Here is a 25,263-nt window from a genome sequence, read left to right as displayed (position 1 = left end):
TTTTGGGAGGCCAAGGCAGGCAGATCACGGGAGGTTGGGAGTTCGGGACTAGCCTGACCAACTTGGAGAAACCCATCTCTACTAAAAATACAAAATTAGCTGGACGTGGTGGCACATGCCTGTAATCCCAGCTACTTGGGGGGCTGAGGCAGGAGAATCGTTTGAACCTGGGAGGTGGAGGTTGTGGTGAGCTGAGATCGTGCCATTGCACTCCAGCCTCGGCAACAAGAGCAAAACTATCTCAAAACCAAACCAAACCAAACCAAACCAAAAAAACCCCAGAAATGCCATTGACTTGAAGCTAGACTCTGAATTCAAATCCAACTGGTACCACTTTCTACTGGGACTGTGACAAAAACATATAACCTCCTTCAGACTATTTTTCCCTATCGTAAATGGGAATATGAATGCCTACTTCAGAGCATTATGGTGCAGATTGGATGCCAAGGTTCTGGTGCACATTGGGCGCTCAGTTATTGAGTGGAGTTTGGATTTAATTGACAAACATCAGTTGGTGTTTTTCTTTCACTATAGACATGAGGAAACAGTACAAAATAAAAGGGGGTATTGGGGATTTAGTGAGATGTTATAAAACACATTCATTTCAATATTGCAAACAGATCATGGATAATGAATGTGGATGTGATCTGTATTTTTCTTGGAGATCCTCCCAGGCCGTATCATCCAAGTGGGGTCCAGCACTCAACTTGGTGTTTTGCTTTGTTTATTACCAGGAGATCAAGGCACTTTTAGCTCGGGGTGGTTGGGCTTTGGGGACCTGCAGGAGAGTTAACTCCCACACTCAACCTAGCATGAGGGCAGTGATGGGGAGCACCAGGGTTGTTGATATTAGTAATAATTACAGCTGCCATTTACCATATCACAACTAGCCACTGAACCTCGAGGGGAGTTATTCACCCTCTCTGGGCTGTATTCTTCTTTCCTGTAAAAAGGAGACTAATAAGAGAGTAATTGTTGGGATCCAGGAAGGGTTACCTATTAGCTCTTAGAACAGCACCTAGCACACAGTGACCACTCAGTGACTATTAGCCCACGTTATTTAATGAGAACCTACTCTATTCCCAGCACACCTCAGAGGTCATCCATTTATTCTGCGGACACAGAAAGGCTTAAGAGATTCAATAATGAACAACGGAGTCTAGTTTTTCAAATACCATTTCTTTCTTTTTTTTTTTCTTTTTGAGATGGAGTTTTACTCTTGTTGCCCAGGCTGGAGTGCAATGGCTTGATCTTGACTCACCGCAACCTCCGCCTACCAGGTTCAAGTGATTCTCCTGCCTCAGCCTCCCAAGTAGCTCAGATTACAGGCATGCACCACCATGCCCGGCTAATTTTGTATTTTTAGTAGAGACAGGGTTTCTTCATGTTGGTCAGAGTGGTCTCGAACTCCCGACCTCAGGTGATCCGCCTGCCTCGGCCTCCCAGAGTGCTGGGATTACAGGCATGAGCCACCACGCTTGGCTTCAGATACCACTTCTAAAACACAGGAGGTGTTGGAATGGAAAAAGAGGCTTGTCTGGTGCCACACAGCTAATAAGTAGGTCAGCTGAGATTGAAATCCCAATCCAATGGACTCATTCTACACTGCAATGCTGCCCATAAGTACTTCTTCCTTACCTTCTCATCAAATGTTGATAATTATAATTTTTACCAAGGAAGATGGTAGATACAAATTTGTAGTTTTCAGACATTTTTAGTTGATTTATATATCTCAAATAGTAGTTTATATTCATATAATGCATTCATTAGAAAATATGCAGTGGTATAGAGATTTGTATGTCTATAGATTTTTTAAAATTTAGGTTTATAAATAGTTTAGAACACATTGCAAAAACATCATCTGTTGCTCTTTTTAATATATCTTGAGCATGCTATGACACATTTTGAAATAATTTGCTTCAGAAAAAAGCACTGCTCTTCTCTCTCTGTCTTTTTTTCCTCCAAATGTAACTGTAAATATTACTTTGATGTATGTAATTGCTGCTACCCTCTCCATTTGAAGGAGGGCTTCTAAACCTTCCATCTCCCATCTCTTGCTATTGTCAAGAAATAAGGAAAACGGACTTAAAATGCATTATTCAAATGTATTTAATGTAAACATTAAAGAAGTCTGAGAACAGCCACAAATTTCTCTCTACTCAAAGTGGTTTTGCAAAACACCTCAAGTATTCTATCATCTTACCAGCATTCATTTACTCTGCTTAGGAGAACCATTTATTCCAGAACATTTTAGAATTCCAAGACGGCTTATAGTGTCTGGCACATAGTAGAGAATGAAGGATGTTTGTTGGATGGACTTGAATTGGGATATGAGCATTGATAAAACTTGTAAGGATCCTTGGGTACCTCTAGGAACAGAAGCCACCCCCAGGAATGCTTGGCCACAGAGTCCCTCCTGAGCATCAGAGAGACGGTTCTGCACATGAGGATGTGGCCCAGGTTTAGTCTGCTGGGCAGCGCTGGGCAGTGCACAGCTGGATTTGACTTTAGGTCTTGTCTCTTGTCAGTGATTCAATCAAGTTAGCACTCCATTCTGAGATTTTTGACTAGTCTGCGAGCTCCTTGAGGGAGAGACTTTGTCTTTGGTCTCTGCATTTTCAGTAGCCTGTGCAACCTTTGATGCCGTAACTGCTCAGCAAACGTTATTCTCAATCGAAGGACAAAGGAAATAATAATGTAAGCACTTGGCTCTCTCTTGTCCGCTTGCTGTGAGACTCCAAGGTAAACTTGTGGCCAGATCCATGATCCATCATTCAAATCATTCACTGGCGGAGGAAGAGAAGCCTCCCCATCACTGGCTCTCTCTGGCTTCTTTGGAGACCTGGGAGGGGTGGGTGGAAAGAGGCCTGGCCTGCAGAGCTGCGGAGGTGGGGGCTTCTCAGCCTCGCTTTGTATCACACACCTGGCTGCTCAACCCCAGCCAAGCCCCTTCTCCTGTACCTTGGTCTCTGTCTGAGCTCTAAGTCACTGCAGGTCATTCCATCACATTGACAATTTCCGTGTGTGTGATGGTCAGCTTATTTGCTACAGAATTAAAAATTTCACTCCTCTATTCATAAACAAGTAAATATTCTGACCTGTTTTTTGGCAGACTGAAGTTCTGGAATTTCAAATCGTTGGTTCCTTCTTTAGTTGTCCTTCTATTGCCCCTGGGATGAAAGAAAATAAATTATAGCTGGGAAATAGCAAGAAGCTAGGGGAAAAATTAATTAAGTGCATTCATTCATAGAAACAACCACCCAGTCAGATTTAAGTAATTATGTCTCACACGTAATTCTGAATCTCTCTTTGCATTTCTGCTAGGGTTAAAGAAAATCTGTGTTTAAAGTAATCCAATTACTTAATTTTTAAATGTAAGAGCTTTAGTTTACAGGAAACAGTAGTGTGGGGCAGAAGTGCCCAGTCAAGAAAAGGATGTGGGCTGCCTCTCCCTCATCAGCGGGATGACCTTGGTGCCGTCCTTAAGCTCTGCCAGTATCTGTCTCCTCTGTAAAATGAAGAATATCGTACTTTTGCCACACGGTTGATGAGAGGCTGTTAAGAAATTTGAGGGACAGCAACCATGAACCAGGCAATGTCTCAGATGCTTTCCTGTGTTTGTTGAATTTCATAAAAATCTAGCAGACATTATCCAACATGGGAAGACAGACTATTTAGCAATAGCAACTCTGATTCAGGTAATATTTATTGAGCTCCCATATCATTTAGGCAGTTTGCTAAGGCACTTTCTATGAAGAGATTAACTTATTTTTCATTGGCTTAATTTGCTAACATTCATTAAATGCATTCACTGTCATAAAGCATCATTGTTATACATTCCTAGTTCATTTAATCAGCCAAGTTTCCCACACTTTCCTTTCGTTTGCAGGCATTTCGTGAGCTCTATCAAACACTAACTGGTGATTTTTTTCCTCCACAAATGGTCCTGACAATGGCCTCCTTAGCTCAGCTACCCTGATTGTCCTCCCAGTTCCACTTGGAGCAAATTTGCCTCTTCCTGGTCCTTGGACTTTCTCTGCTCCCTCCCACAGGGCTCTTTCAGGTACCGTCCCCCTTTCTCAGATGCCCTTGTCTTCCTTCTTATTAATGGCAACTCTTACTTCCGAACTCAGCTGAAGTGCTACCTCCTCAGAGAATCCTCCTCAACCTCCCAGACTCGCTCCTTCACAGCCCTTGCCTGAGTTTTAATTTTACTTCTGTTTTAACTGGTAACTTGTGTTCACATCTGACTGTTGAATTTCCATCTCCACTAGAGCAGAGATTTGCAGGACTTAGCATCCCCAGGGCCTGGGTCAGTGCCTGGTCCACCGAGGAGCTGAGTGGACACTCATACATGTACACACAAAACTAAAGAAGTCCAGGAAATACTTCAGGATGGCTTCAGGCTCTCTCTTCATCTTGGACTTTGCCTGTAGCCCACAGAATAGAACATAATCCATTTAAAAATCTGGGAGTTGTTTGGGTATATTTTGTTACTGTGTATATTGACCATCTAGAAAGATGATGGCTTATTTCATTATCATTAATTTCATTTTTCCATTTTTATTTTAAAATTTCATTATTATACTATTTCACATATTTCATTATTCATTTTTTTTCTATTTAAATACAGCTGAATTCACAAGTTTCCATCTGCACTCTGACTTCTCTACTAAGTTGCAGGCATGAACACTGAACTATTTTCTGGATCTTTCTAATTGGTTATTCTCCAGCAGACACAGGCCTTTTTCCTAGCGAGAGGATCCATTGCTCACATGGTTTCCACACCAGTAGCCTGGGTGCTAACCTTGAGTCTTCCCACCCCTCCCCCTCTATCATTGCCATCATCCTAATCTGTCACCAGATCCTAGCGGTCAGAGTCCCCAAATGCCTCCCGACTCTGTCTCTTCTGTGTCACTTTCTTGAGCTATTTAACATATCCAGCCTTACTTCTGCCTTCAGTATCTCTAGGCTCACTTCCAGCATCTGCCCCTAACTGGCCTAGAGTCCCCTGGCCTCCGGGGTTCCAATCCATACACCAAAGTGCAGCAAGAACAACCTTTGTAATTATTAATAGCAGAATATTATCAAGTCACCTCCTTGAGAATCCCCATCAGTTCTCTGTTCCTGCAAGAGAAAACCCAAACTCTTAACCACGATAGCTAAGTTTCCTGCCCCAGTGGCCTGGAATCCCATTTCTATTGCTTCTTTATTTCCTGCTACCGTCTCTCTCTGCCAGGTCATCCCACACTGTGGCCTCTGGGCCAGACCTTTTTTTTCCTTAATCCTCCCATATCATTGATCTAATTATTCTTTTTGCCTTCTCCGGGCCTGGAAAAATGCTTTTCATTCTTCAAGGTCAAGTTCAAATATTACTTCCCCATGAACTCTTCCCTGCTGCTTCCACTTTGAGTCCCTCTGGTACATTTGCATACCTCTCTATTGCCATTCATTTCGTTTGTTCATGAGTCCAATCGTTCATTTATTCAACAAATAGTTATTGAGTTTATTCCTTACCAGACAATGCACTAGGCAATAGGGTATAGTAATTAAAGAACAGATGAAGGCTGCTTCCTGGAGATTTTAGCGTATTTAGGGAGCCAAGCCATAAGCAAGTAAACAATCTAATATTGTTAAATGCCCTGTACATGCATTCATTATACATATACCTGTCCATGTCCCTTTGCATTGGAGCCTCACAAGGGTAGGCTGTAGCCTGGGCATCTTTTTCTTTCCTAGAACACTGGATAACTGACCCTGCATGCTTGCAGGAATATTTGTAAGATAATGAATAGATACCTAGATACAAATACATAAATGGCCTGCGAGTCTGGGCTTATACACAATAGCAAGCCATGTCGTTAATTGGATAGAGTCCTTTGAATCTCTCTGATACCAGAGGAATTCTGACCTATCCCTGCACTGAGAACGATCCCTCAGTTTCATCGTGTCTCTAGGTTATGGGCATCATTTCTGTGCTCTGACAGCCCATGTAACATTTGCCTAACTGGCTTTAACCAGGCCAATTTTAGGAGTATGGGATAGAGTCTGAGAATTTCTCAACTTCTTCCTAGGTGCCTCAAGAACTCAAAAGACTGGGAACTGCCTCTGACCTTTCTAGATAATCAGCTTTGGCCTTTTTAACTTTAAGAAGAGAGCTGAACTCAAACTCTCTTTTTATTTCATGTTTGCAGCAACCCTGAGTAGCAAATAGGCAGGCATTCTTCTCAGCTCCATGCTACAGATGAGGAAACGGGGCCCTGGAGTGGAGAGGATTGAGTTCCAGGTGGCCAGGCTAGTTGGGAGTAGAACCAGGGCTATGCATCCATTCGCCCATCTCCGGGAGAGCGTGTGTCACCTATGTTGCAAAGGAAGTCAGAGCAGGCCCAGCTAGAAGCAACTAAGGGACACACGAGAGAGAAGGAAAGAAGGTGGGGAGAATGGAGAATGGGGAGGAGGAGCTGTTCTTCCTATTATTGAAGGAAAATATTAACAAGGCTGGAAAATAAAGAGCCATCTACCTAGACAGTAAGTGGTTAAAGCCTGTTTGTAAACTACTTACAAAGAGCAACAAGCATTACCAGGTCTCCCTGCCCTAAATCTGAATCCTACGTGTTGAGACTTTAAATATACTTTTAAAAAATATACAGTGCTGAAAGATTTATAACCTCTCAACATATCACAGAAAATGTTATTAAAGAATGTTACACATAATAGGGCAAAATTGTTTGTTTTGCTTTGAATTGAGATCGGACCTTGAAAGGAGATGCTCAAGGTCCCCAAGTTGGCTATCGCACTTGGGGAGGACAGTACCATTTACTAGTCTCCTAAGTAGATGCACATCATTTTACAAGGCCTCAAACATTTGGGGCCAGCTGCCTTTCTGGTCCACTCAGCCCATCCCACCCACCTAGTGAAATGAATCACATAAAGCTTTTTAAACCGCTGCTTGATTTGCTTGTCACGGACTCTGGTCAAGTGTCCTCCGGGGAAACAATACAGGCTAATTGATTGCACCAGGAGCTCAGCACATCCTGGAAAACCTGGAAGTGCCGTAGGCTTGTGGGGAAACTGAGGCACAGAACATCAGTGGGCCAACCCAATAATTGTTCTTGCAATCACTTCATCTTCCACCGAAACAGAGCACATCACCCTACACACTCCAGTCTCTTTGCTTGAGCCCCCTTCCAGCACCTTCAGGTCCAATACTTTTCAGTGGTCTTTGATTTCCTTTTCCCTTTCTGCATCTCCCTCCTGCATGACCGGTCGATGACACCCATCTAGTCCTCCTTCACATTTTCCTTGTGTTTTCTCTATCTTATTTCCCCTGTGAAACTGCCCTTTGCAGACCCTCATTACTTTTCATGTAGACCTAACAGAAGCCAATTCAGCGTAGTTGAATTGATATGTGGGTTTAATACTGTGTACCAAGGTGTATGTCTACCCAAAAACTGTACATGTGACCTTATTTGGAAAAAACATCTTTAACAATGTAACCAAGCTAAGGATATTGAGATCAGATGATCTTGGGTTAAAGTGGGCTCTAAATACAATGCAAGGTGTTCTTCTCTGAGGAGGCTGCGGAAAAGACCCACGTGAAGATGGCGGAGATTGGAGTGACGCTGCCACAAATCAAGGAACACCTGGAGCCACTAAACGCTGGAAGAGGCAGGAAAGAACTTTCCCTTAGAGGCATGGGAGGGAGCACGGCCCTAGCTAAACGTTGGTTTCAGACTCCCGGGCTCCAGAACGGTGAGAGTAAATCTCCATTGTATTCAGCCAGTACGTTTACGTTTGTGGCAATTTGTTATGGCAGCCGCTGGAAAAGACATGCACTGAACATCTCACCTGTCCCAAGAGACGAAGAAATGAATCAGACTGACATCCAAACACGAGCAATGCTATAGGCACAATGATAAAAAATGGACATATGGTCTAGAAGAAAAAGGAGGAAGAAGCTGGTCAAATATTTAAGTGATGGTATAGTCAAGGAAGGCTTTCACTAGGTGGTGACATCCAGTGAGGGGTTGAATTGCCAGATGGATGACACGGCGAGTTGACGGTGGAGAGTAAGTACAGGAAGCCTACTCCAAGAGTTAAAGACATCTTCTCCATCCCATCTTGGTCATTCCCCTCTAATTTCTCACCTTTACAGTGAGATACTCCCAGCTACACCCAATATGGCAGGTGCAGTCTGACCAGTGCAGAAAGAACTGCCATTTCTTCTGTTGTAAAACTACACTTCTCTCAATGGACTTTTAGCTTCAGTTCTGATTTTTCCAGAAGCTTCGCATTCTATACACTCAGAGTGAGCTTGCAGGCTGCTGAGAAATCACTAAAATTGCTCTTAAGTCACAATTCTCTTTCAAGGTTTTATACAGTTTGATTTTTGGCACAAACATCATGAATAATAGTAATAAGGTACAACACTATCATTATAATGAAAATCAGAACTGCAAGAAATTTATATATAAGATTTTCACCTAACTGGTCATTGTTTGCATTTCACAAGATATTAATCCATTTAATCCTCCTAACAATCCTATGAGTCCAGTCCTATTCTATCCCCATCCTGCTGAATTTTTGTTGCCTCACGTTCAGCACATGTCCCATCTCCTCAGGAACTGCCACAGGTTGGGCTCCTGAGGAAGCAGACTCTGAGACAGAGATGACCGTGCAGAAAGTGTTTTAGGGTGTGCTCCTGGGACCAAGTTTCTTTAAACTTAGCTTACTGTAACTTTTTTACTTGATTAATGTTTCAATTTAAAAAATGTTGACTCTTGTAATAACACTTAAAACAAAAACACATTGTATAGCTGTACGAAGATACTTGTTATATACTTATTCTGTAAACATTTAATTTCAAACTTTCAAAATTTTTATTACTTTTTAAACATTTTTGTTAAAAAATTAAGACAGAAACACACACATTAGCATAGGCCTGCATAGGGTCAGGGTCAACGGTATCACTGCCTGCCATCCCAACACCCTGTCCCACTGTAAGGTCTACAGGGGCAATGACACGCATGGAGCTGTCATCTCTGTGATAACAATGCCTTCTTCTGGAATCCCTCCTCAAGAACCTGCCAGAGGCTGTTTTACAGTTAATTTAAAAAAAAAATAAGCAAAAGGAGCACACTCTAAAATAACAATAACAAGGATAGTCTAGTAAATACATAAGCCAGTAACATAGCCATTTATGATTACTAAGTATTGTGTACTTTACGTAATTGTATGTGCTATGCTTTTATATGCTGGCAGCACAGTTTTGTTTACACCAGCATCATCACAAACACATGAGTAATGTGTGGCATTACAATGTTACAGCAGCTGCAGCATTACTAGGTGATAGGAAGTTTGCAGCTCCATTATAATCTAATGGGGTCACTATCATATAGGAGGTCCTTCAGTTACCTAAATGTTATATGGTGCATGACTATACACACACACACACACACACACACACACACACACACACACACTTGATTCTGCTTTTCTATAGAGCTCTGACTAATACACATCATAAAGATATAGTCATTGGGAATAGCCTCTGGACAGATACAGGAGAAAAAAAATGTTTTTAACAGGTAGTAAGCATCTAGGTTGTTGCAGGTACTGCCCTGGGTGAGTTGATTTAATCGTCACACTCTCTTAAATTAGATACACATGTTGTCCTCATGTTAACAGATGAGAAAACCATGGCTCAGGGCTCTAGCTATTTGGGTCCTATAGTTGGACATATCTTGGTTTAACACCTGTCACTTCAATGAACAGACTCTGTTGATGACTGGTAGTCCATTCTAGGCAACACTGGGTGTCTGAGGAATGGGGGAAAAGGTGCACCCATAAGAGTTTCTTTGCTGGTGGATCTCACGAGAGTTGAGCAATGCTTTCAGCCAGTTTCTGGTAAGAACAAGGACAGGTGGGAAGGTCCTAATAGGTTGCCGTTGCCCCACTGCGGCATGCTCTCTTTTCCCCCATCTGAGTCATACTGGAGTTTGAGCTGCCAATGAAGACACAGTGGGTCTTGTTATCTATCATTTGGCCACAGTACAATCTCCCTCCTGATCTGGGTTGTTGCAATGAACCCATGCCTCGCTTTCTTGCAGGAAGCTTCATTTGCTGGGAAGCAGACACTGATGATAAGGCATGATCGCGAGCCCTGCTCAGAGATTGGAATCCTATAAAATACTGTATCTCCTTGTGCCTCTGCACACCAGGAAACACAACCCACCGAATTTGGAGGCTGTTTTTGTCCTGCCTAGCAATATGTCTGTAGCACAAAGTTAGGAAAATGCCTCACATGTAAGAGAAGCTTCTATTCTGAAGCAGCTGCAGCATTAGGGACCTTGCTCAGAGGGTCCTATACATCTTGTCAGTGCCTCCCATTTATGGTGTTTTCAGCCACAATCCTGGACAATGAGCCCAGGGACAGTCAGCTGAATGGGACTGAGAGCTTGGCTGTGTGATTCAGGTTTGAGCCCTAACTATTTTGTCAACTATTGTGTCACTCAACTAAATCACTTAACCATTCATAACTATAAGCCCTGGTTATTGCGTCTGTAAAATCAGAGGGTAAGGCTGTTTGATGTTGTCCATGGTGGATAATCATCAAAAATATCCTGAGCACTATTCTGTCCCTGTGTTAAACAGAGAGGAATAAAAGTGCTAAATCATTAGCAGTTGAAAGTGCAGTAGAAGAGTCTCAAAAAATCCATATACTCGGAGAGATGTGCATATGTAACAGGACATGAGAACTTGGAGTGTCCTGTGTTTACCAAAGCCTCTTGATCTTTCTCCCAGACCCCTGCAAGAGTTCCTTCGTAGATCTTCTTGATGCTAATCCCTTTCCACTCAAAGATCTTTTGCAATTTTATCTTAGTTATCATTTCAACTCTTCAATTTTGTTTTTCAACCTACAATTCATGCAAACTGAACTTCCTGCTCAGCTGAAATATAGCAAGTTGAGATGCAATTTGCTCATGCAGTATCCTCGGCCTGCTAGACCCATTCCCTCTCTTCTCCTCCTCTTCTCCCATCTCTACATCTTCCAACTCTCCTTGGTCTTTGGGTACCAGTGCAGATGCCATCCTTTCCAATAATCTTGAGCAAATGCTTCTACGCAGATGTAACACGTTTCCTCTGAGAACTAGAATGATGCTTGCTCTCTCCTTAGTGAATAACAGCTGTGTTTTCTGAGCCCCCAGCTTCAACCTGAACCCCATGCCTCTCCTTTTGCATCCTTGTTGACTATTCCTAAAAGGCTCTGTGTCTGGGTCATGGGAACCAACTCCTTAAGAATGATGAAAATTCTTCACTGAACTATGTTGAAATTGGGAAGAAAACCCTCATGTTATCCTCAAGTCAGCTATGCATCGAGTAGCCTCTGTGGGCTGGGGAATGTATTAGGCCTTGTCTGAGTCAGTCTGGGCTGCTCTAACAAATTATCATAGGCTGGGGGGCTCAAATGACAAATATTTATCCCTCATAGCTCTGTAGGCTGAGAAGTACAAGATCAAGCTACCCTTAGAATTGGCATCTGGTGAGAGCCTGTTTCCTGATTTGCAGAGAGCTGTTTCCCCATGGTATCCTCATGTGGCCAAAAAAAAATCATCTCTCTCATATTTCTTCTTAGAAGGGCACTAATCTCATTCATGAGGGCCTCAAAGGCCCCACCTCACAATACCATCATTGGTGGTTGGGATTTTGACATAGGAACTTAAAGTAAATATTCTGTTCATAACAGGCCTGGGTCACATTAAACAAGACAGATTAGGTGCTGCCCTCATAAAGCTGACAGCCAAGTGGGAACCAAGCCAGTGAGCAAGGGACTCTCATCCCCTCTGCTTCTCTTTTCCCCACACTCCTACCTTTGTTTACTCCTGATTTGAATGGCTGCCTGGTTTCAGGACGGTCTACCTGGCTCTGGCCCTGTTTTCCCTTGGCACTCAGCTCTAACTTCTGCCTGTTGGATTCATAGTTAGTCAGAAGTCCTTATTGGTCAGGAGGTAGCCCATTCTCTGATCTCCTTTTAGTCCCTGGAGTCCACCTGGGCTGCATTCCTGTCTTCTAGCTTCTTCTGACTCACAGTAAGGCCCTGGGTTCTCCATTGAAATGGATCAGACTTTGGTCTTCAGGGACTGCCACCTGCACAGTCATCATTTGCATTCACATTTTCTACCAAAACTCTGAATTTCTGGACATTAGGGACCACCTGTCAAGACCCTCACACAGAAGAGCAGCAGAGGAAATATTTGTGCGTGAGAAGATCCAAGACTCCTGGAGGCGGGAATGCCTCAAGGGAATAACTCATTCTTGTTTACTGAGGCAGCAAAGGGCTTCAGAGTATTCTAGAATAGACCAGCACTGCCTATGGGTTGCAGGTGCAAAGTGGAGGGTGGCATTTGATTTTAGCTCCTTTTCCAGAGTTGTAGTCTCAAAGAATCTCAAAGCATGAAGCTGGGTGGAAAAATACATATCATCTGCTTGAACCTGCTAATTTCACAAATGAGGAAAATGAGACCCTGTGAAGAGAAATCGCCTGTCCAAGCTAACCAGATGTGGAGAGGGAGAAGGTTCCACTGCAGCTTCTGGCTCCATGTGAGGTGATCTGGGTCCCTTTTGCTTGGCCTTGACTTCCCTAGTGCTCCTTTTCTAATTAAGCCTCGTTATGTGCCTTTTGAATGAATGCTCGTTTTTTTCTTTTTCTTTATCTTTTTAATCTTCTTGGGGAGAGAAAAAGAGAAAGACAAAAAAAGCTGATCTAATTTAGAAAACAAGAAAATAATCCTGAATCCTTGATGCCCAGGTTTCCAGAAAACCCGTAAAAGCTTTTTCCCCCCTCTTCTTTTTTGTTTAAATTTTGATTCAGCAAGAGGAAATAAACGAACCTAGACAAAGAGAGGCCTTCCATCTCATCTTTTCAAATGCTTTCTCCTTTTCTTCTCTGTCTCTTTCTGTCAAGAGATGTAACTTTTAATAGACCATCAATGTATGTAATGAGCAAATACAATAACAACAGTGAATTACCCTTTTTATAGGTCCATAGATATGTTCCTGGTGGAATTTAATTTATAGATGGTCATGCCTGAAAGATTCTGGATGCGTGATAGAAAACAACATAAAAAAGCAACACACACACACACGCACGCGCGTGCACACACGCACACACACACGCACACACGCACGCACACACACGCGCACACACACGCACACACGCACGCACACACACACATGCACACACACACGCACACACGCACGCACACACGCACGCACACACGCACGTATGAACCCTCAAAGTAAAAACTTGATCTGTGTCTGGTAAGTAGACACCCCATAAATAGCCCAAGTAAAAAAGACATAATGGGCTGGCCATGGTATGGCTCACGTCTGTAATTCCAGCACTTTGGGAGGCCGAAGCAGGTGGATCCCTTGAGGTCAGGAGTTCGAGACCAGCCTGGGCAACATGGTGAAACTCCATCTCTACTAAAAATACAAAAATCAGGCTGGGTGCAGTGGCTCACGCCTGTAATCCCAGCACTTTGAGAGGCCGAGGTGGACAGATCACGAGGTCAGGAGATTGAGATCATCCTCGCCAACATGGTGAAACCCCATCTCTACTAAAAATAAAAAAAATTAGCTGGGTGTGGTGGCACGTGCCTGTAATCCCAGCTACTTGGGAGGCTGAGGCATGAGAATTTCTTGAACCCAGGAGGTGGAGGTTGCAGCGAGCCAAGATTGCACTACAGCACTCCAGCCTGGTGACAGAGCAAGGCTCCATCTCAAAAACAAACAAACAAACAAACAAACACACACACACAAAAATTAGTTGGGCATCGTGTCGGGTGCCTGTAATCCCAGCAATTCAGGAGGCTGAGGCATGATAATCACCTGAACCTGGGAGGTGGAGGTTGCAGTGGGCTGAAATCGTGCCACTGCACTCCAGCCTGTGCAACACAGGGAGAATAAGTCTCACAAAAAAAAAAAAAAAAAAAAAAAAAAAAGTAATGGACCTTCTTCTGCAGTCTGCAGGAAAGCTGGGAGGGGCCTCCCATGAGTGCCAGAGAGGCTTCCAGAGAAGGAGCCCCATAGGAAAATAGCCTTTCCTCTATCTCCTTGTGCCACACTTTATGATTCCAGCAGGTCCAAAAAAAAAATAAAAAAGAAGGGGGTGGCTCCTGCCTTCTGTCCTCTGAGAATCGCCAGCACTCTCTCCCCTTCCTTCCTTCCACTTCTCACTTCCTCCAATCCATTCACTGTGTTGTGGCCAGGATCCTTATTCTAAAATCTGGCATTTCTGCTGCCTGTAGTCACAGTCCATCTTTGGAACATGGCTCACTGGCCCTCCATGGTCTGGTCCCTGGCACTCCACTCTCTCCCTACAGCCCCCATTCTGCCCCCAAAGAGCAGCCATCATGAACAATTGGCCAAATCTCTCTCTGTAAACAGTAAACGCTGCATGTCACAGCCACTATTCCCACAATGTCTACAATGAAAAGGTGCATAGGTGAACGTTGGATGCAAGCTTTCTTGTTCCAGACCCATCTCATTTGATCCTCTCAGTAACCGAGCATCGAGAGAGCTGAAGAAACCTACTTACATCTCTCGGTGAAAAAAAAATGACATTTATTTTATATCCATATTCCCAGCTCTTAGGATAGGGCCCTGCCCACAGGAACAGTTCAGTACAGATTGGTGTGAAGTGACAGAACTGAGCTTTAGTACAAGGTCTGCCCAACATCATGGTCCTGAGAAAGAAACTTGAGTTTGCAATCATTCCCCAAAAGGCAATGGACACATTGGCCTGTGAAAGATCCCATGTCCACAGTGTCTTGCTGAGAGTGTGTCAGCTACTTTTCTCAATTATTCCTGTTGACAACATTTCAGGTTAAGCCATATTTCTACTTTATAGATGGGGAGGAAAAGCCCAGGGAGGCAAAGTATATTGTCTGCAGCTGCACAGCAGTAAACGCCTGAATGGCATTCAGTATCAGGCCCATCTGACCCAAAGACTGTTACTCTCTATTGCGTCATGCTGGGTTTCATGGAAATGGAGAGCGGCTGGAATCCTAGATTTACCCCAGGGCTTATCTACTGCCCTTGGTACAGTTGCTTTCCCATGCTGATGAGCTCTGGGGTGTGGCAGATCTATCTTGTCATGCTATCTGGAGACTTATCTTTTGATAAGTGTCAAAGCACTTATTAAAAGATAATTAAACCCAGGAAGCCAGGGTGGGAGTCAATCATCACAATACATCTCATCTGTGTTCCCCAGGGACTGTTTAATAGCAGCATTTGGCACTGAGGGTGTTTAGGTTTTGCTATATGTTGAGAATATTGTAAGAATTAAATGAGAAAAAGTATGCAAAATGCTTACAACCATGCTTGGAATAGAACAAGTCCTCAATAAGTATTTAGGCTAGGAATTTTTATCAAAATGAATTCAACAACACATTTACTTTTTTCTTAGTGTTCAGTGTGGGCCGAGAATTACTCTCACTGCTCAAGATATATCAGTGAACAAAATAAAGAAGATGCCTAACTCCTCTGGAACAAAGCAGAAAAGGATCTCTGTCCATGGAACAGAGAAGGACAACAATAACAGTAACAGAATGAATCAGGAATGGGTATAGCATGTTAGCAGGTGATAAGGTGCTCTGGAAGGACCGTAGAGCAGGTGGGAAAATCAGAGTGCTGGGTGGGGTGGGCAGGTGGGTATGAATATTCCTTGGGGTGGTTAAGGTGAGCCTCGCTGGAAAGATGAGAACAGGGAAAAAGGCACTGGGCATGTCAGCTGTGGGGTATCTGCATGAAAAGTTCAAAGGCAGGAATGTGGCTAAGTAGTTGAATCAAGGTAATGAGGTCCACGTGGCTGAACTGGAATGCCTACAGGGATGGATGGGGAAGACGGTCCAAGAGCCTTTTGGGAGAATCAGGGCAGATGTGGCAAGACCCTCTCTGTAGTCATTGAGAGGCAGTAGACTTAGGCCATGGCTATGAAGCCACATCAGGGTATCAGACAGAGGAACACAAAGATAACAATTATGACTCAATAGGATCTCTCTGTCTTCTGGCTGGAGAATAGCTATGTCATTGAGGGGTAAAGTGGAAGCAGAGAGACCCTTTGGGAAGCTACTGCCACAACCCCAGCAGGAGATGGAACAGGATGGGAGCAGGGGAGGTGTTACTCTCTTTGTAATAGTTGAGACCCACAGAATTAATCTCTCCAGAATGTCTGCTCTCTTGGAAACCATTAAAAAACCAAGTCTTCCAACTTTGCATGTTTTCCCTTGTTCCATCCTGCATAGTTCATCTGACTCTGTGGCTTTGTCTTTGACAACCTGCAGGACAGGTTCTGTCTCACCTGGAGCATGTGCTTAGGATTCCAGAGAAAGCAGGGAGCCAGGTGCCGACCAAGGACCCTGAATGCCCAGGCCACCCTCAGTGGCAACCACCATACCAACTAGAGATTGAGAGAGCAACCTCGGACTCATAGTGTGCCTGCCCTCTCCAGGCTGAAATTTCTCCAGCTGTAATATAGAAATTTAGATTATTTGGGCTCTGAGAGTCTTCTGGCTCAAACTCCAATAAATGTAGTGATTAAATTCTCCTCCCCTGGCAGATGTCTGGGTGAGATGTCTGCATGGAGCCTGCTGGTAGGAAATTTCTGTGGGATGTTAGACATCTTGTGTGTATGGTAACTAGCACATCGATGAGTGGCTCAAATAATGGTAAACACTGTCATTACAGAGATGCCAAGTGACCTGGATATGTTAGATTTATCCACATAGAGCTCTGGTTCCCTTAAGGAAGAGCTGAATTTTCTTCTTTGGTTCTATAGATACCTCTGATGCCCTTGTTTCTCCAGGAACTCTCCTTGTAGACTTAGGCTTTTCCAGAAGGTTGAATATCGTGGACATTAAGAGTGTGGGATTTGGAATTGGCTAACTGGCCATATCTGTTTTTCAGCCTGGGAATTCCCATGTCTTGCTAGTCAAAGTGTGGTCCCCAGACCAGCAGCATCTCCCAAAGGCTGGTTAGGCAGGCAGAATCCCAGGCACCATCCCAGCCTCAGTGAACTGTAATCTGCATTGTGATAAGAGGCCGTGGGATCTGTGTGCACATCCAAGTTGGAGAAAGTTGATGTGATCCCTCTGGGATTTATTTGTCTTATCTGCAATACAGTTGATGAGAACACGTCACAGAATTGTTGTAAGGATCAAAAAATCAATACATATAGAGCCTTGTTGTGATTGTTTCCTATGAGTACCCACTCTCCTAGTCACAGAGGTCATCTGGTCGTTATCAGTTCTGGGTGCGCTAATAACAGAGATTAGAAGAGCAAAGAAGGGGCTGGCTGCGGTGGCTCACACCTGGAATCCCAGCACTTTGGGAAGTCTAAGGAGGGAAGATCACTTGAGACCAGGTGTTTGAGACCAGCCTGGCCAATATGGTGAAACCCCATCTCTACTAAAAATACAAAAATTAGTCACGCATGGTGGTGCATACTTGTAATCCCAGCTACTCAGGTGACTGAGGCTGGAAAATTGCTTGAACCTAGAAGGTGGAGGTCGGCAGTGACCCGAATTTGTGTCACTTTACTCCAGCCTGGGCAACAGGGTGAGACGCTTTCTTAAAAAGCAAGAAAGAGGCTGGGCGTGGTGGCTCCTGCCTATAATTCCAGCACTTTGGGAGGCCAAGATGGGCAGATCACCTGAGGCCACGAGTTCAAAACAAGCCAGGCCAACATGGCAAAACCTCTCTACTAAAAAATACAAAAATTAGCCAGGCTAACTGCATGGTTTCATGTGCCTATAATCCCAGCTTCTTGGGATTGGAAGGAGGAAGGAAAATCGCTTGAAGGAGGGAGGAAGGAGGAAGGAGAATCACTTGAAGGAGGCAGGAAGGAGGAAGGAGAATCTCTTGAACCCGGGAGGTGGAGGTTGCAGGGGGCAGAGGTTGTGCCACTGCACTCGAGCCTGGGAAACGCAGTGAGACTCTGTCTCAAAAAGCAAAACAAACCAAAACAAAACAATGAGAAAGAAAAAAATGAAAAAGAAGAGCAAAGAAGGACCAGTAGAGTTCTCCATGCACCTATTCCAGGTATAGACCCCAGGACTTTTGAGGGGCAGACGAGGGTGCAAGCTCATAGTTTCTGAGCAGGTATGCTGTCTTGTCACAGTCCTGGTTACTTTACCTATCTTTACATTGATGCTATAATGAAGGTACAATAACCTTGATTTGCAAATAATGAAATGACTTTCTAAGGTCAAATATTTTTCCAAGGTCAACTAGTCAATGGTAGTGTTCTGATAAAGCCTGAAACATTTTCAAGAAAGTCAGTAATAAAGGAGGCATTCAATGTCAGACCCGCATGGAGAGGTAGAAGAAGAGCAGACGGAATATTGAGTTATCAGTGGTGTGCTGAAGCTGGCCCAGCAGAGCTGATTTCTGCACTAAAGTTTCAGGAATTTTGCAAACCAGTTGTTAAGCAGTCATTATTAAAAATTAAATTATATAAAATTATAATTGACAAAATTAGACTAAAAGCAAATATAATGAATATACAAAATGCATCACTTTCTAATTACTTTATTACATTTCGCTATTACCTATGGTCTTGATGTTATGTACATCTATTTTTTCTGAATGGTGAAAATATGCTACTGTTTATCTCTTCACCACTCTCAATTTAGTGAAGTCATATTTGCAGCTGGACATTGGCCACTGTGGGAGTAATTACACCACAGAAATTGGCACATGCTACAAATCAGGGTTTAGTTTATTGCTTTGTTGACACGTTAGACTTAAGAAGAGAATGGAGGAAATGTTAATAAAGCAGATTTAACTTAAAAGTGTGCTGTGTCAATATCTACAACATTGTGAATAGCACAAACAGGATATATTCTTCCAATATTGAAAACTATTATCTGATTCAACAAAGAAGTTGCCCACATCTCTGAAGAGCAAGTAAAGTTCTCCTATTTCTTTGTTGTTCCACTTTTATTTTACTCAATACAAAGGAAAATAGCAACCAATATTGTGTTAGAACTATACTAATTTGTCAATTACATCCATGGGTTTGCTAAAGATATGAGAGTTCAGTAAAAATCGATGAAATAATTCTATGAGAAGCAACTGACTATATGGAATTTATAATGAAGAATACTGCATATTTCATTATTATTTGTAAATTATGTACTATACAACTTTTATACTGGTAACACTTAAAACAAAGTTGTGTATATATATATGTGTGTGTGTATATATATACGTATATATACTTTTTTTTTTCTAGAGAGTTGTTCAACATTTATTAAAATTTACCAGAACACCACTGGCTAACCCACCTTAAAGCATTTTCACTTATCATGTCCTGTGGTAGAACAAGCTCAGATTGGGGGTCAGAAATAGTACATGGCACTCCTAGGATGAAACCCTGGGCTTCTGGACTAACAGTGATTTTACTGCTCTGATCCACATGCTTCTTATCTTTAAAGTGGGAACAGTAATAGTGTCTTAGGTGTACTGTGAGAGTGAGTGCACAATATAAGTTAATGCTACCATCCTTTCAAGAACAGCAACACAAAAGAAACAAAAATCCCATAGAACTTCTCCCTTCCCTCTCTTTCCTCCCTTCCCCATCCCAATGCATACATATATAAATTAAGGAACCTCCTTATCCCTTGCCTAATATGCTAATACTTTCAGTATTTGTTTAGCTGTTCTCCAAGTTCAACTCCCCAGCATCTGTTATTCATAGCTGGAGATATAAAACTGGACACGATCCAAATTCAATCTTCCTTTTCTCTTCTCCCCCTAAAAGAATCTTTGTTAACAGGATTGATGTGTGCAAAAGGGGAGAAAAAATCCAAAATCCCCTTACAAACTACCATGTGATATGTGATCGTAAAGTGGGACTAGAAGCTGCTCATTGGAAACTTCTACTTCCATCATTTTCTGTACTAGGCACTTGGTAGGTTTGCAAAACTCTCTGGTAAATTAAATTGCAATGAAATAATAGTTAATCTTTGCTCAGAACATTAAAAATAAAGGCGAGTGATCCATGAGCCAAGACAGACTTTTGAAGCTTATGGCTTGATTTTCAGTATCTCTACTGTTATTTTGTTTTACTTGTACTGTATAGCCAGAAAAGACTGAAAAAGAGGGAATAAAGAGTTTTACTTCTTTGGCGGGCTCATTTTGTGGTCTCAACTCTGTGCTTTTCTGCTATGAGTGTCATCAGGAGAGAAAAAACAGCTTTGTTTGCTTCTGTTTTTGATTTTCATCCTGGGCCGTAGGGAGAGCTGTGGAGGTATGTTCCTTACATCTGAATCGCTAGTGTTTTAGTTGGGGAGCAAAGAGGAAATGAGCTTCTACAAAAGAATCAAGATTCTGGAGATCGTTTCTTAAAAAGTTGAACATGGTTATACCATATGACACAGTAATACTACTCTTAGGTATCTACCCAAGAGAAATAAAAATGTATGTTCACACAAAGACTTATACACGAACCTTCTTAGTAGTATTATCCATAAGAGCCTCAGATGGAAAACAATCCAAATGCCCATAAGTTGGTGAGTTAGATAGATAAAATGTATAATCATGCAATGGAATATTATTTAGCAATAAAAATGGATAAACTGTTACACACGCTACATCAACTAACCTCAAAAATGTCATGATAAGTGGAAGAAGCCAGACACAAGACACCACCAGACACAAGACACCACGAGACACCACCACCTTCCAATTATTCAAATGGAATTGAATAATTCCATTTATGTGAAATAATTCAGAAAAGGCAAATCTGTAGAGAAAGAATAGTAATTGCCTGGGGAAGTGAGTGGGGGTGGGGGACTGGGATCAACAATAAATGGGCATAAGAAATTTTATAAGGTTGATGGAAATCTTCCAGAACTCATTTATAGTGATAGTTACACAAGTTGGTGAATTTACTAAAAAATCATTGAATAGTATACTTTAAAATGGGTGAATTATATGACATGTAAAATATGCCGTTTTAGTTTATTCTTGCACTGCTATAAAGAAACACCTTAGACTGGGTAATTTATAAAGAAAAGAGGTTTAATTGGCTCACAGTTCTGCAGGCTGTACAGGAAGCATAGCTGCTTCTGCTTCTGGGGAGGCCTCAGGAGACTTACAATCATGGCAGAAAGTGAAGCAGAAGCAGGCACATCTTACATGGCAGAAGCAGGAGCAGGAAAGAAAGGGGGAAGGTGCTGTATGCTTTCAAACAACCGTATCTCACAATAACTCACTCACTCCCTATTATGAGAACAGCACCAAGGGGACGGTGCTAACTCATTCATGAGGACTCTGGCCCCTGGATCCAATCACCTCCCACCAGGCTCCACTTCCAACACTGGGCATTACAACTGGACCTGAGATTTGGGTGAAGACACAGATCCAAACCATATTGTATAACTAAGTAAATTCATATCTAAAAGAAGGTTCAGGAGAAAAATACATGTTGCCAGCATTCTTTTAGCCTTGATCGATCATCAATGAGTGTCTCAGGCTCTGTCTTTGGCCACAGAAAATCTGTGAATAGCTCTGTGTTCTGCACTTCCAGTTGCTCAGCTCCGCCAAAACTCGTAACACATTAGTCCTTCAGGAGCTATACCTGTAGGTAGGTGAACACCCATGGACCAAGTGCTGTAATTCAAGCTAACAGTGCCCAGCTATCTCCAAAGGCAATCACTAGAGCCCTTTCACGCTAAATTAGAGCTAAGCATTGTAATCACCTGCTAGGAAAATAAACTCGCTCTGGTTTCAGGAGCTTTGTGTTTTTAAACCGGTCAGACTCCTTGAACTGCTGCCAGCAAACCATGAATAGACATCAATGGGAGACAGATGGAGCCTTTGGGACTGTGTTTTGGTAATAATGATGTGGTTAACCCTGTTCGAAATAAAATGAAATGTTATGAGCTACCATCCCTCTCAAAGCACCTTGGCTGCTCTCTGTGTGGCAATGACTTCACTAATTGAGTGTTGGAATTAGCTTCATTTCTGCAGGAAACATAGGTGTGTTTGTGTGTGCAGGAGGGGTTGGGGTGGAAAAAGAAAAAAAAAAAAGGAAAATAAATAAAAGGGAAAGGAAAGGGGACATTTAGCAAATGAATGGGTTGGAATAGATCTCCCTGATCTACAAAATCCAGAATTAAACAAACAGCAACAAATAGAAAGGCGGTCCGCATGATGTGCCGTGTGATCCACACAGATGCTCAAGTAGTCTTTCCAGCATCGTGTGGAGCTGGCATTCCTATTTCTGTTTTACAGATGAAGAAACTGAGGCTAAGGAGGGTAAAAACCCTACCCCGGTCACCAAGAGGTAAGTGGCTGCTGCCGGCCAGACTCTTCTGCTTGACTCAAAGCCCAGGGCGTTTTCCCCCAATACTCTACCTTAATATTCACTAGTGGGTTTCAATGGTACAGAAAGAGGGAGCCTCAATCACCAGCCCCTGTTTTCTTTTCACACAAGAATGTGAGAAATCTGTAGCCTGGACAGTCCCTTCCTTTCTCTGCTCTTCACGGCCAAGTGAGAAATTCTGTGCATTAAGGAAAGGGGAGAGAACTGAGCATGGTCTCCTCTTAGACACATCCTCCTCCCTTTCCTCAGAGCCTAAGCACTCACAACTCCTCATTGTGAAAATGAAGGATTTGAATCTGGAAAGGGGAAGCTGTACACTCCAGTCACACAATCGGTAGTAGCCGTAACTAACTTCGTTCCTGAGATGCGTTATTTTACTAGGAGACTGTTGCTTCATTTGGAACCCATTGCTTTGTCCTTTTCAGTGAGGTTTTGTCACCTAGAGTATCTATGTCAACATCAATGCCAGAAACCCACCTATCCTAAAGTCACCTCACTCAGGCACTGACTTAACTGTCAAACAATTGTCACTGATTTTATCTGAGCCACTCAGTTTGTTAGCACTCCCTCTAACCAAGCTGTCCTATCCCCTTGCATTTTTTCTCTAAAGGTGCCATTAATTCCTCCCAGAGCACGCAGCATCTCATATCCAGAAGGTTTCTCATGCCTAGGCTGCAGGGCTCCCCCACACTTGTAGAGTCCGTTCGCTCTTACTCTGCTCTCAAAACTGAGACCCAGTTCTGCCTTCTTTAGTGTGTGGTGCCTGCCTGCACCTGTTCCATGACTCCTAATTCTCCTGGTGCTCTGTGCTTATTTCTCTTATAATGTTGACAGTACAGTGCTGTAACTGCTGGCTGGCTTGCCTGTCATTTTACAGTTGAAGAACCTGAGGCTAAGGAGGGTAAAAACCCTACCTGAGGCCGCGCACGGTGGCTCATGCCTGTAATCCCAGCACTTTGGGAGGCTGAGGCGGGCGGATAACGAGGTCAGGAGATCGAGACCATCCTGGCTAACATGGTGAAACCCCGTCTCTACTAAAAATACAAAAAAAAAAAAAAAAAAAGAGCCGGGCGTGGTGGTGGGCGCCTGTAGTCCCAGCCTCGGGAGGCTGAGGCAGGAGAATGGCGGGAACCCGGGTGGCAGAGCTTGCAGTGATACGAGATTGCACCACGGCACTCCAGCCTGGGCGACAGAGCGAGACTCCGGCTCAAAAACAAAAAACCAAAAAACCAAAAAACCCTACCTCAGTCCCTCGGTCACCAAGGGGTAAGTGGCTGCTGCAGGCCAGACTCCTCCGCTTGGCTCTAAGCCCAGGCGGTTTCCCACAGTATGTCCTTGAAACGCGATACAAGCATCTTCCTGCAGAGGGCAGAATGGTGACAGGACACCTCAGACAGGGGGATTCTCGAGGGCAGGGATTGTATGTTATCTGTCTTCTAATCGCAGTCCCAAGCAGAGTCACTGGAAGATAGTTGACAAGTGTTAAATGGTTGTGGAATAAGGAATAAATGAAGAAGTCTATCATTCAATCCAAGAAAACTAAGTGTCAGTGGAAGTCTTTCCATTTTGGGGTCCAGTGACTGTCCTTTGAGTCAAGAGCAGAATCTTCAATAGACTCGGGGCCAGAAATGTGACATGTGTCTGAATCCATTCAGATCCAGTTAAGATCCACAAATGCTTGTCACTGGAATCTGTAGCCCTTAAATTAATTCTGTCCTTAGATTTGCTAAGCCAATGTCAGATTTATTGTTATTATTTATTATTCTGTCCCTCCAGGAGGGCATTAGGAACACACTGTGAAGAAAAGGGTGATGCATGTGCTGTAAAATGCAGGACAATTCACTTTCCAGGTGGGGTCTGGGGCCTGTGGCTTCTCTGTGAACTTTCTTTGTGTGCTGTGAAAAATTTTCCAGCTGCAGCCTATTGTCCTGTGATTAGACTCTGGGGCTCCACAGGTAAGAGATGAACAATTCTAAGGGTAATTGAACACTCTAAAAATTTTCACAGTGGATCAGCACTGCGCCATTTAGCCCAGGTATTTCTGTGATTGCGATGCTGAGGAAGTGTACACCATTAAATGGTTCTCAAATCACTCTTTCATCTGAGCAAAACAGGACTTGTTATTTGCAGTCTAGGTCATAAAAGCAAGTGGTTTGGGAACAATGGATGCTTAGAGACTAAGAAAAAAGTTTTGTTTGGAAATTTGAGTTCTTAAAATTCAGGCATCAAAGATTTCAAGGAGTAGAAAATATTTAAAAGTCTTTGCCCTCTGTACCCCTTTATTTGGTAAATACCATATGGATTGTTGGGGGCATAGTCAGCCTGGAAACCGAGGTTATAATGGTATTATTCCCATTATATTGATGGGGAAATCGAGGCTTGTGGTCATATAGTTTTAAAGGAAGGACGCTGGGAGGCAAACTTGGGTCACCTGATTTCAAGCCTTATGTTTTCTCCAGACAAGTGTGCCACTTTGTTTATTCTTGGGTTCATTTAAAAATGTAAAAGAAATGTCATTTTCCTTTGAGAGCTTACAGTTCATGAGGGGATGTGGCAAGCTACAACAACTCATGGCTAACTGCAATACAGGCGTGAGGGCCCTGACCAAGGAAAGAAGGTCTTTGCCCAACCTTGGTTGAAACAGTATAGGACAGAAAGGGGGCACCCACACCATCTGGAAGTTTTCACCCGTTCTTTGTCAAAAAAGAACATAATTTTTGTATTAAAACATGTCATGGTTTGGTTGAAGGAACAACGGTACAAATGCATACAAAATTTATACTATGAAATTCGCCCATTTTGAGTACATAACAATGATTTTTATTATGAAAATGTCTCAGTCAGCTTGGGCTGCTATAACTGAATAGCAT

At 42.9% G+C, this 25,263-nt stretch overlaps 1 protein-coding gene across 1 annotated transcript in view; it reads right to left on the bottom strand.

The window, feature by feature from the left end:
- Positions 1 to 25,263, bottom strand: part of CLNK (cytokine-dependent hematopoietic cell linker) — a 188,651-nt gene that overhangs the window by 103,272 nt on the left and 60,116 nt on the right. Inside the window, exon 3 of the mRNA XM_011947358.1 lies at positions 3,099 to 3,170. Within this exon, the coding sequence (XP_011802748.1) occupies positions 3,099 to 3,170 (72 nt within the window). The remainder of the gene's footprint in view (positions 1 to 3,098; positions 3,171 to 25,263) is intronic.

This window comes from Colobus angolensis, unplaced genomic scaffold, assembly GCF_000951035.1.
Source record: "Colobus angolensis palliatus isolate OR3802 unplaced genomic scaffold, Cang.pa_1.0 Scaffold262, whole genome shotgun sequence".
Lineage (NCBI taxonomy): Eukaryota > Metazoa > Chordata > Mammalia > Primates > Cercopithecidae > Colobus > Colobus angolensis.
The sequence above is the reverse complement of the archived record's forward strand: the minus strand, read 5'-3'. Positions and strand labels throughout refer to the sequence as shown.